The 13,548-nt window shown below is 35.6% G+C and overlaps 1 protein-coding gene across 2 annotated transcripts; it reads left to right on the forward strand.

Annotated features, from left to right (window-relative positions):
* LOC125677426 (uncharacterized) lies at positions 1–3,166 on the forward strand. Of its 2 annotated transcripts, none has more exons than XM_056160666.1 (3): positions 1–502; positions 678–817; positions 1,147–3,166. In XM_056160666.1, exon 3 carries the CDS (start codon positions 1,826–1,828, stop codon positions 2,735–2,737), a length of 912 nt encoding a protein of 303 aa, XP_056016641.1. In that variant the 5' UTR covers positions 1–502; positions 678–817; positions 1,147–1,825; the 3' UTR covers positions 2,738–3,166. The 2 variants fall into 2 exon arrangements, with proteins under 2 accessions (XP_056016641.1, XP_048771442.1); XM_048915485.2 differs by having other exon boundaries at positions 732–817.
* The last annotated feature ends 10,382 nt before the right edge of the window (positions 3,167–13,548 follow it).

Consider the following 13,548-nt stretch of genomic DNA (forward strand, 5'->3'; position numbering starts at 1 on the left):
ACACGACAGAACAAATTCTTAAGATAAAATGATTTTTAGAGAATACAATCCAGTTATTGAAAATCTTGCTCAAATTCGTATTTCTTCTCCGATCTACTGAACGCCATGCATTCAGATGGATGGGAGTATTTGTTAACATTCGATTGGACTTACAGTAAAGAATTGATTTTAGATAGAAAGAAATTATTGGTATATTGTCAGGGCATACAATACATGATGTATCTTTGTCTATTGCAAAGGTTCCTGTTTTTATAAAACACCGGAAATCATGGTGGGAATTTTTTTCAGAAAAAGCACGTTGTATCCTTTGATGCCCTGGGAATACGGATACGCTTTATAGGTGTATTAAATCGTGCCACTCTGGTCCCTAGTATTCAATAGGGGAAATGATTAAACGCTGCCGTAGAGGTGATTATATGGTTGAAATAGCGGACGCGCAGTACATACACGCACGGACGATTGTTAACATTAGGTATTTTACGGCAAGAATGGTCAGGAGATAGTAAGTATCTTTCCTCCCATTTTTTATGAATATATTTTGATCCATTTCTTTTAATGCGTTCGAGTTTTTCTTTAAAATGAATATTTTAAATAAATTCAGCAAATACATCAATGGAAAGCCGAACAATTTGGCACTTTATAAACGAAACAAAATTGTGTTTTTTTTCTTAATAAAGGCACATAATAATGCATCAAATGACGTGAAATATTTTGTTTTTAATGTTTTTTAGACCCCTTGAGAGAAATATGTATATCACGTGACCTAATTGGAGACAAACTTCTATCCATAGGGGAGACAATAGACGTGGCAATGAAGGTATACATTTCTGTTTGATTTGATTGAAACATCGCCCTTCCCGAGGCAACCGATACCTTCGTGTGTTTTAAATTATTTTTTTAATGAAAGGCATGTCATATCTATTGATATATTGTCTCCAGCTTATAATACATTAAAACGCCATAAATTGAAAAAAAATACGATCCAGCACTGCGTTGTCGCAAGGTAACACGAAATGAATATAGGAAAACATCCATTGATTCACGAAGTCAGGTTTATTGAAGTCAAAATAATGTACATTAGCGATTTAAATTTTGTTGTTTTAAGACAAACATTAAATTCTCATAAACTTCTTTTTTCTCCCGAAGAAACGCCAATGAATGCCGAGATTTATACCCAATGCTTCCTCACCTCTGCTATAAGCCTTTAGACGTGAAAAACAAACATGCACTGGCGGAATTGATAGAAGATCAGCGGTGAACATTAGATATATTATCAATATTTTCAAAACATGTTTTTTGAAATAATCAAAGCATCGGTGTGACAATTACGGGATTGTCGGAGGAGAGTACTCGAACGCTTGTGAAAATGTTAGTCTAGTGTGCTTCTCTGTCAATGGACTTCCGAATACACAACCAAGGCCAGAAAACAGCGGTCAGAAAGGACTGTTTGTAGAAAAGATCTACTGTGCACATAGAACCTGTGAGCAAATAGACAGTCTAAATTCTAACCAATCTGGAATGTTTCGCGTAATAAGTATGTAAAATAATAATATCCCTATAGGGATAAAATCTACAATCGATGATATGGCGGATTAGAGTGCTATATAACACATGACAGCTGGAATCCCCCCGAATTGATAACTTTGAAAGTCAAGATTGTCCCCATTGACTGTCAAAAGACTTGTAAGGCAAAAGGGCATTGGTTCTGCTTTTAAAGAACACATGTTTGTCCTGTTGATAAACCAGAGACATTATTGGTTATACAAACACTGAAAAAAAACCTAGATATTGACGACGTTGGATTTGAGAGTCCATCACAATTGACATGCCGTCCAATGCAATGTCTCGTACCAACACACAGCACTCTGAATACGGAGCACTGGGCTCCACAAAAACTGGGCCACAGATGTGGAAGTCCTCGATGGAGTACCTCAGCAAGAAAAAACAGTTAAAGTCTGACATCTTTCATGCTGAGTACGATCAGAAGCTTCTGAGATTAAAAGCTATTTTGATGCTGGACAACCAATCGGAGAGCGAAGCGAAAGCTAGTAAACTGAACAGAACGGAACAGACGGTGCTGGACACGGTCAAATCTCAGGTCTGGAAGGAGAGTCTCAACTATGAGAGGCAATATGGCCAAACTGTCCGTCAGTTCCGAGCACATTCAGCGCGTGTTTTCCGGCCGTCTGTGTCTCATCCTTTAAATGGAATCAACAGATCCCCAACCTTCTCCGTGGATTCGTTTCCAAAAGAGAAGTTACTGCGTCGTCGGAAGTCTCAAAACCGGGATACTGCAACACCTAATTCCTGCGTGACCTGTGGGAAAATTCAAGGAGTTATCAAAGCATACGAAAAGGAAACATCGTATCATAGTGATTTCAAAAAGAGTCCAGAAAGAAACGAATCCCGAGTTCACCAAACAGTATGTCTGTTCAACGACAAGCAAATGAAGACTTTTATTCAGTGTTTGGAAACAGAATATTGCAATGGAATGCCAGATGTGACGCAGATGATTCAGGATTCCAAATTTTACCTTCAGCCGTACCCTGGTGCCACAAGCGGCAGGGAAAGGCCAAGGTCATATCCATTGGAGATGATTAGGTTACGCGACAGGGTAGCCACTTTCTGTAAAAATCAGGATAGATTCAATAAACTGCATCCTATACCGGGATGTGTGAAAAACGAGACTGACAAAGCCAGGATAGATCAGGCTGTGTCTGTCAGAAAAAGACGATAAGGACGCTATACCAGCCATTCTCGGGGGGGGAAAACGCGCCATTTTCCACCCCATGTTCCTTGGGTGAATTTGGCACATTGTGCATTTTGATTGGGCGAACAGCATTTCAAACATATGGTTATATCCTCCACCATGCGATACGTTGGCCTTATACAAGTGCTATTTTTTTTTTTTTTTTTTTTGCATCTTCAGCCATACAACACGTGTACATTGGCCCTCATTTCAAGTGTTATTTTCGTATTTTTTCGCTAACATTCTGGATGCTGTTATAGTCATAACGTATAATGTTAGCGTAGGTAAGTTTTAAGAGGGCCATTTTATATAACATGAATTTGTATACAATTGAGGTTATGCTTTGTTTATGTACTCGTGTGTATTGTAGATGTATGGAAAAAAAACCCTCCTGATTAAAACTATTGCTAAAATAGCTTATTCCACATTTAGGGGTAATTTGTTTTATCTGGAATTTCTCATTGTGTGTATAGCGCGTGTTGTTCTTTCTGTAAAACATTCATGTACAAGTTATTTTTGTCGCAAATGTGTTAATGTACTTCATCACAAATCCATTGAAGTGAATGTTGGTTCAACGAATAAGCCGCTTCCCCAATATTTCATTAATTTGATTGAACTTAGTAAGATTTTTTAGGACGTACAGTTTCAGTGTGTAAAGGTTAATGAAATATAGATAATGTTTCAATTTTTTAAAAATCAAATCAAAATCAAGATGAATTCATGTTCAAATTCCATTATACCAAAAAGAAATAATAATACGTAGCGCCCTTCTCAAGCTCATTTGAAGGTTTTTTAAAATTGAGCAGAGGCCTTAAACACGATTGCGTGCTACTCTGTGGTAAATCTATTGAGCTCATCAGTAGTGGGTCACAATACTGTTTGCTTGCTCACTAGAAACCTTGTAGCTCAAATATTGACCAAGATCGAGACCATTCGTACAAAAAAAACAACAACCCTAGGGTATTGTATACTTCTAGCTGATGGTTCCATCTAAAACGGACTTTACTAATTGATGTGGTGCACCAATTGATGAAGTTCACCTGGTGTTGATTTCGCTGCTTTCGCGGATGACAGACTGTTGAACAAAAGCTAAAGATTGGTCCAAATATTTAACAACAGAAATATGTATACATTGCTAGAATGGACAAATGGCCCCGGTAATTTATTAGCACTACTTGGGATGTTTATTTGATTTTGTGAGGAGTGTTTGCCGTGCAGATCAATAAGAGTATATATATGTATTGAAGTCCTCAACCATACGATATAAACCCGCTTCATTATACACAACGGTATTGAAAAATGCGATATGACACAATTTAGCCATCACTTAAACACTTCTTAATCTGACACATAAAATTTATGACGTTTTTTGTCTCAACAACTTTAAACAATATATCTATATAGTGTTTTAAAGCCCTATGACTTGTTCGAGATCTCAGATGCTATCATTTAAAAACTAGTGGTATTCTTAGTGAGATCAAACCGCTGAGTGTTTGGTTGTGCATATTGATCGATTTTCATTATTCATTTTTTAAAATTATCGAATCGAGAATCTTTTGTAAAGCTAAAATTTTCAAACTTATACATGTTAGCTGACTTTCGTTATATACGAAAACATTAAGGAGGGATTTTATGGAAATCGCACAGTGTATGTATAGTGTACCTGCCCGCCCCCCATTGGTCAATTTTGGGCAGTTTTTGCCCCATCCCTAAGGCCCCAGGGGTGCAGGAGTCTTGAAATTTATAATTGATGTTCCTCATTGTCCCAAAGATGCTTCATACCAAATCTGAAAATAATTGGAATGGTACTTATCAAGAAGAAGTTCAAAAATGTCTATTGTTCACACATTCAATAACTGACCATTTTAGGCCCACCCTGATACCAAAACCCTTTACCCCTGGGACAATCAAATTCACAATTTTAGTAAAGGACTACCTACTCCTTCTAAATATCCATTTAGTTTCAATTTAGTATCAGTAGCACTAAAGAAGATGTTATCTAAGTGTTTTTACACATAATCACTATATAATAAGTTTGGTCCCGCCCTGGGGTCAGAACACCAACCCCGGGGTTCATGAAATTTACAATTTTGGTAGAGGTCTTCCTGCTCTACATAGCTATATGCATTTAGTTTTTCTTACACATGTGCGGTTGTAGAAAAGATTTTTGAAAATTGGTCAGTTTTTGTCCCGCCTATATGGCCCCAGGGGTGCAGGAATCCTAAAATTTACAATTTAAGTTCCCCTTGTCTTAAAGATGCTTCGTGCCAAATTTGAAAAGAATCGGAATAGTAGTTATCAAGAAGAAGTATAAAAAATGTTGAATTGTTAACGGACGACGATGGATGACAACCAATTACAATAGGTCACCTGAGTTTACTCAGATTACCTAAAAACCAATGTGATGGAAATGAGATTCTCTTCAGACAATTCGTAGGAATAGTGTTGACTATAAGTCCTATAGTGTAATATTTACTTTATTGATAAATCTAATAGTGTTTAAACATGATATATAGAGATGAAAGGTTGCAGGAGTTACCTGATATCCGTTACAATATCACTCTGCTATTGATCTTAAGCAGTGTGGTGACGCGCTGTCATTAAATCAAGTCTTTGCACACGTATACCTATTTACATGTATACTGCATATACCGATATATATGTATACTACCTATAAAAAAGTGAAACACACAAAACCAACAGTTTTTGTACTTATATTAACAATAACAATTCTTTCTTTAGTATTTGGGGAAAAAATACTGAGAATTATCAAGTAAATAAGTGTTCAGGATAGCGTTTTGTCTGTTCCAGTTCTTGAGGCGGTGCACGGGGAACAGTAATATTTTCTGATGGCGGAGAGCGCGGCTTACAATCCTGAACAAACACATGTTTCTAGTGCCAAGACTGCGAACTTGTATTCGATGACCCGTTCGAAATTTCTTCAATTATAAAGGGACGTCACCGGTAGCAAATGAAGTGCCACAAATATGTATCCTGACGCTCAATGCCGTTGACATGAGGGTTCTTTATCATACAAATGCCTACTGTAACGTCACAAAAAATTGTCTTCCTATAAACAAAATATTCACAAGGTATATCACGACACCATCTTGATTTTTTTTTTTACGAGCTGTATCGCTTGCAATTTTCGGCGTTTAGAAGCAATTCTGTCAAGGTCTTGCCTCTCGCATCGTCATGGTGAATTGGAAATAAAGTCCATTTATCGGCTATAATCAACCGTCAAATATCGTCCACTGCTTCTTAAATGCGAAAAATCGGCAAAGGAAGGACGGAAGTTGACATAAATATCTATATATGATAGATATTTAAAACGTCGAGTGCCTTTGCACCAGGCTACCAGTACTGGTAAATGTAAACATATGACTGAGCCCCTTTTGTAACCTATAAAATAGATATTCAACAGCCAACCAAGTTTGTTGAACATCACACCCACGTCCAATTCAACCCGTAAATAAGTTACAATTTAAGCTCCAATTTTGAACATCTGAGGCAAAAGAAGACTGGTCTTTTAAGATATCACCAATATCCTAGTTCCTTTACAGTTGTGGCTCATAAAGTAAATTTTCAGCTGGGGACACACTAGCTTTGGATGTTATTTTTCTACCTCCTATCATAGGACGATATAACGTTTTCTAAAAAGTTAAAACTGTCTATGTAAATGGGGTATGTAATCCCAGTAACCACCCCAGAACCTTCACTGTACTCATCCCGTGGGGATCCGGGTTAGAATATGTCCTCAGTATCCCTTGCTTGTCGTAAGAGGCGACTAAATAGGGCGGCCCTTTGGATGAAACCGCAAAAACTGAGGCCCCGTGTCACAGCAGGTGTGGCACGATAAAGATCCCTCCCTGCTCAAAAGCCATAAGCGCCGAACATAGGTCTAAATTTTATAGTCCTTCATCGGCAATGGTGACGTCTCCATATGATATTTGAGTGAAGTACTCTCAAGAGAGACGTTAAACAATATTCAATCAATCAATCCACTGTACTCTACATACAGTGACATTCGAAAGTTGTAGAAAGTTATAATGCTGATAGCTTCTTTTTCTCATAATTCTAGTGAAATGAAATTCGAAACTTGCATAGATCTCTCAACATTTTAGAGAAACAGGCAGTTCATGTTTAAAGGATTTTTGTTTTTGTTTTTGTTGTAATGGATTTTATTTTAAACGGAAGTGTACGCCATTGTGGGATAAACGAAATCTTTGTCCACTGGATTAAGGCGTTCGATTGGCAATTTACAGATTGTATGAATACACAGGAATTTCTGTTTTCAAAGAGTTGTCAGATAAATGAAACAACGAAATAAAACTCAGAACATTTTTTATGCTTTTCAGACTTTAGTGTGTTCAATGTGGACAAACAGGCATTGCGCAGGCCTAATGAGTTAGAATCCTGAACACGTATTCATGAATAAATTTTAAAAAATGCCTTGACTATGTAACAGGAAAGGAGAAAATGCAACGGACCATACCGGGATTCGAACCCGGGCCCCCTAAATTCTCAAGTCAGGTGCTCTACCAACTGAGCTAACTGGCCACCGGCGATCGAACCCGGCTGACCGCTACATTCCTCCCTCCTTAAATGTCTTTACACCTGAAGACATCAACCCAGGATATTTATCCTCAGGCAGGCATTTTCACCTGTCAAGGGCTGGTCTACGGCACCAAATGTAACAGGAAGGGAAAAAATGCAACGGACCATACCGGGATTCGAACCCGGCCCCCCTGAATACTCTAGTCAGGTGCTCTACCAACTGAGCTAACTGGCCACCGACGATCGAATTTGGTTGACCGCTACAACTATATGGCTGGTATGGGATTTTTGGACCGCGAGTGCTCCTATGGCTAGGTGTGTCAGAATCATTTTGAACATGATAAAAAATGCAACAATTTTATATGATCTTCAAAAATTTATAATTCAAATATTTATAATAAAAAATACGTTTTAAGTAGAGTTACTTCGCTTTGCTTTAATTTCGAAAGATACCCTTGTAAGAGCAAAGCGAGGTAACTCAAATTAAACGTTTTCAATGACATTTGCTACAAACAAATCTAACTTCTCTGTTTTCAAATATTTCTGTACAAAACGTACAAGCAAAAGTAGGAACATTGCAAACTGAATTAAGTCAAGTTGATCAAATTGATATATTTCATTGGGTATTTGTTTTCAGAGCTTTCCCGTATAGAGACGCTGTGCAATCACTTGAACTCATTTCACACATTGATTGAAAAATTGCTCTAGGTGCATCATGTTGGTAAATACTCTACAGTAAGGAACTTTCAAACATGCCCAAAATTTGTAAGAAACTGTGAAAACTGGAACTCTTCAAAAGGAGATAGAAAAATGTGCTTGTAGCAAGTATCTTTTAACATGACATATTTGAAGTTCATATAAAATGATACAAAAATAGCACATTCGTTCAAGGTTTTGACCAGTGATATGGTATACGGGTACGCTTTCATCTACGAAAAAAATGACAGAATTTTGAAAGTGGTACCTCCAAATGACATGGGAACTGTTCCACTCTAAATCAGCAGTGATTACAAGGACTGTTTATATATAACAATAAATGCTCTCTTTTCCATAATTGTTTTACAAGTTCATAATAATTAACAAGAGTACGAGAAAAATGATTGAAGACCACAAATCATCCAAAGTAAAAATCACCACTACTCTGGTCCCTACGTTTGGTATATGTGTCGGTGTGACAGAATATCAGGACAAATGTTAAAAAGTATGATGCCAAAAAAATAAAAATAAATAAATAAATCCATTACCAATCCGAATATAAATGTCTGACGCATCTGCCACCAACAAGCCATCCTTAGTCTAGATAAATTGCTCTTTAAATAATGCATTGAAAATAATTCATTGATAAAAAATCAAATGCAGGGACTGGGAAAAAGTTTTTATAACTTACTAGTCCCTTATTAAAAGGCGGGTCACCATTATAGCAATAGAATGAGTGATCAGCACGTCGTCAACACGAGGTACACGGTTACCACAAAACATAATGTGAGAACAACGGCAGGGTCTCGTCGTACTGTATAGAATGAGGGGTAGAAACAACAAACGAAGGGAGAAATAAAGAGCAGAATAAATCTTTCCTCATATCTCTTTTGTGCCAGTTCTCAAAAGATTGTAATTTATATAGTATTTATATAGTAATCGATAAACTATTCTATCAGAATTTCATTTTGCGCACGGTAAACTTTACTAATGGGAAATTGTGGATTTTAGGTAACTTGTTGATATTCGTTTTTAAAATACACTACCTATGTTTTTAAAATGAGTATACATCTGTGGATCACGCCACCCTAATTACAAATCTGATGAAAACTTTAACAACCACGAGAGAAAACACCGCCGTTCACCGAATTTGTAAAATATAGGGACTTGTTTTCAAAGCACATGGGGTTTGTGTACATAAATATTTCCCAGTGATATCATTTTATAACTTTTATGTAAAGTATCTGCATATTTATATACCATTCTTATTTACTCCATGTATTTATACTCAAGGGACTTACTTTATATCGTTTACATATTTGTCACGAAGTCAAAGTTTATTTTTGAACGGGGATGGGTGGGGTAAAAGGTTGCGTGTCTGGGAGCTGTATAGAGGCCATTAGTGGGTCGGAGGCCTAGGGATAAAATCCCATTGAAACTTTTAGGTTCGCACATATATTGGTCTTTGACATATTTCTTTACAAAAAAATAATAAAAAGGATCATATTTGTGAGGGGTGTGCGCACGCCCGGCGCTGGATCCACCTCTGGTTAATTTTTGAAATGGCTTATCCCTGTAAATATCTACATGTATATCTACATTCCATTAAGTGCAAACTATTTATTCTTCCATATCTTTAGATTTTCGTCCATTAAGTTGGTCCTGTCTCATTTGTTTTACACATTACTAACCCTCAGCTGTTAGTCTTATTTACTTATTACGTTTATTTGTGTAAGAAAAACCAAGATGACGTTACATAAAATCTATTGACTAATACCCTGATACTGGCGTTTATCTCTGTAAAAGTCACAACTAAAAGAGAAGGTAAAGACGAAAATAAGCATGGTTTGAGGTTTCATAACAAGTGCGCGAATTTTCAACAAAAGTCTAAAAGATATGACTCGTTACAGGGCATATCTTTGGAACAACCACATGCCCAGCCTAACGTTTTCCGACATTACAAGCAGTTACCTTAATCTGTGTTATAGTCAGTGAAGGAAATGACTATTGGGGTTTAAATGATAATTAAAAATCTATCATACCAAATCTCAGCCGATGTAGTGAACATTTCCTTGTTTCTTATCATCAATTTTTAAGTCTGACGGCTGGATTCAGTTTGATACATGTTCGAAGTTTTATGCGGGCGTTGACAACAAGACGTAATCGTGAAATGAGAATACACAGCTCCGATGTTTCCACCAAACTCCTAAGAATAGTATTCACTCCGACAGAAAGTGGAGCAAAAGCTTATTTTTATATTTTTGACTGCTTTCGAATTTAAGTTATTTTGAACGGTTTGAAAACGTTCTCCGTATTTGCGTCATTCAAATTGAATTTGCGTGTGAAAGATATTTGAGATAAATTCGCGAACATTCCTTTCAGAAACCTTGCGAATGTTTTGCACAGTGGATATCATGACGCAACAGATTAAGGGTGCAGTGTGAGTCAAGACTAGGTAAAGAAATTTTCATGCAATTGAAATTTGAGGAAATTCAGGAAAACCAAAAATAAAGATATCAACCCCTGGCGCAAGGATACGAAAGCTCATTTAAGCTCATTTTCGTAGCTGAAAAAATATTTTCGCGTTATAACGCGAAACTTTCGCAAAACACGCGTAACTTTCACGTTATAACGCTAATTTTTATTTTTCAGCTACGAAAATGAGCTTAATTGGCTTTGGTAGAAGGGCATGCACTACCTTATTAGAAATAAAATTGGAACGAGGGGAATTTTGTCCCAATATGATTGATGCCACACATATATTGAATATTGTTAAGTTACATGTAGCAAGATGCATAAATCTTGATAATCATTACTTGCGATACTTGAAGAAAAGCACGACGTAGTATCATTTACTTAACACGATCGAACAAAACCATGCATATAATGTGCACAGCACAAACATTGAAACATTTGGACTTCGTGACCTTCCTCCAGATCAATTTAGTCGATCTCTGTACTTCATGTTACACAAAGCATTTCAAAAATCAGTTTAAAAACACATCGCTTTAAAGCAGTTGGTTGGTAAAGCATTATAATAATATTCTGTGTGTATTATTGGGGTATGAAATAATGGAAGAATGGGGGTACTGTAAACGTATTACATTTGGCGTGAATTATATTTAGCGACTTTCGCGGAAAGCAGCTATCGCTAAATCTAGAACATCGCTAAATATCTTATCTAGAGATATATTTATATAGCACATTTAGAGAGCGCTAAATCAAATCTATATTAACTTGTTGAAAAATCATTTCCCGCCATTTTACGCTTATGGGCATTTGGTAATTCGTACGGCATTTGGAAGTTTGCTTGAATTCATTATACAAATAATTTAGACATTCAACCTAACCCTTAAATCTAGTATTTGCATTTACAATTCTTTTTCTTTTTTATACAAATTGTAATGATAGCCATTTCCTCATGAATGCGTTGCCACTGCGAACAATGCCTGTATGAATCTTGATAAATACATGCAGTACGTCTATTTTAACAGCTGAAAATTCCGACAAAATTAAAATTATAACATATAAGAAATAGATTTCATTTTTGAATATACATGAGGTATGAACGACAGCGCTTCATGCCAGCATGGCGCAATTCATGAAGTATGCTGGCGGGAAGCATCGCAGTTCATTTCCTCAAGTATCTAAAAATCATAATCAAATTCAATTCTCAATCATCGAATTTTGTGATTCAACTTTTGTCTTCTTTTATTTATCCTTTTCTTTTATATAAATATACAGTTGTAAGATCGTATGTCAATTGGAAAAGTCACTTGAACATTATAGTGCTTTTATCGAGGAAAAAATGAAACAGCAGATTTTTTTTTCTTTTACTGACAAAACATTATTCGGAAGTATTTGTATAGAAATAGCTCACTTGCAGTTGTATATCTCTATAAATTGTTCGTACTCATGTATCCGTAATGGAATCAAGGAATATATACACTAAAATATGGATAATTCAATAAAGTGCTTCTTAGATACAAAAAAAACAGCGAAGAAACCCTGGTGTGCATTGTATTCATACGATCTTTGTTCCTTGAAAATTAAAAGAATATTTTGCAGTTTGATGAGAACATTTATTTTGAATGGTGATTTGTCTCATTGGTGAAGAAATGATGGCATTGAAGGAAAGGTTATTTCATCTTATAGTGATTGTATATCATTTAATACACCTTAGAAAGACAATACATATATATATATCCAATAAAATGCTTTCTTCGTTGTTTCATCGGGTGATGAAGGTAGCGAACATTGCAAAAAAAACAAACACCAAAAAAAAAAAAAAAAATGCATAACCCGCGTAAGTGTGTTTAGCATTTTTTTCCTGCAATATTTGCTACCTTCATAAATTATATATTTTATAGTTTGTATTCATATTTTTATGTATTTAAAAAAAACCATAACCTAGATTTAAGGAAGTAAGCTCCTGGGATTTTGAGCACAACTGCGCAGGATTCTATAACTAAGTATTTACTGGTTCAATACTGATCCCATTGGTGCAAACATACTACACATCTATTACTAAACCCTATACAGTTGAAAAAAAAGTGTCAATTCAAATTTTGAAAGGTTTTGGCAAGGACTATATTTTGTGGCGGAAGGATTGATGAATCAAAACTTGAAAACTGCATGATTTTACAGTTTCTCTGTTGAACATCCAATATATCTTCGATTTCTATACGTGTATTTCAGTTTTATAAGATATGATACAAGTAGTTGAGACTTGAAACTGTTGAAAGTTGTAATTCATTAATTTGTTTGATATATTTTTCCAAACCGATTCTTTAATTTACTTGAAATTTTGTATAAAAATTCAGTATTTTCGCCAATAATCTAAAACTTTGATCTATAACCCTGCTTTTTTTTTTTTCAAAAGTGCCATTTCATATTTTAAGACAAGACTTTGAAATTTATGTCAAATTTTAGAAATTGACATTATTCTTAATGTGTCCCTTTAAACTCTCAAATTCGATATCATGAATTTTTCCGTATATCAAGTGCAAAAAGGTCATTATTTATTTCCAGTACTAGTATTAAACTTTTTTTAATCTGTATTGTTAGAATGATTTTGTACCTATTTTATGTGATGATTGATTTGTGTTGATTATGTTGTGTTGACACCAACAGACAAATCAAATTTAAACGAATGGTCTACAATCTTGGTTGAATTTTGAGTGCAAAAAGCTCAATAACAAGCATTGCAAACCCAATTTTTTTCTTTTCAATTTCCAAATTCTCCTTTGTATAGAAATAAAAAATACACTTCCCCAAAAAAAATTACAATACTACAAATCTCGGGTACCTCTTTAAGTATTAAAATATCATATTGTTGACCCATTCGTTACTTTAAAAGGAACAGTCAATGCACCCTTTGACCTTGACGACGCTCCATATTTGGTAATGATTATAATGCGGACAGGTGGTACTAAATAACCGGATCGAATTTGTTTGCAACAAACATGTATTCATTGTCGCATTTGAAAGCAAAGTCAATTTCAAATGAAATATAAGAAAAAAGATTCAGTGAATGTAAATATGCG

Source organism: Ostrea edulis, chromosome 3 (genome assembly GCF_947568905.1).
Source record: "Ostrea edulis chromosome 3, xbOstEdul1.1, whole genome shotgun sequence".
Taxonomy (NCBI): Eukaryota; Metazoa; Mollusca; class Bivalvia; order Ostreida; family Ostreidae; genus Ostrea; species Ostrea edulis.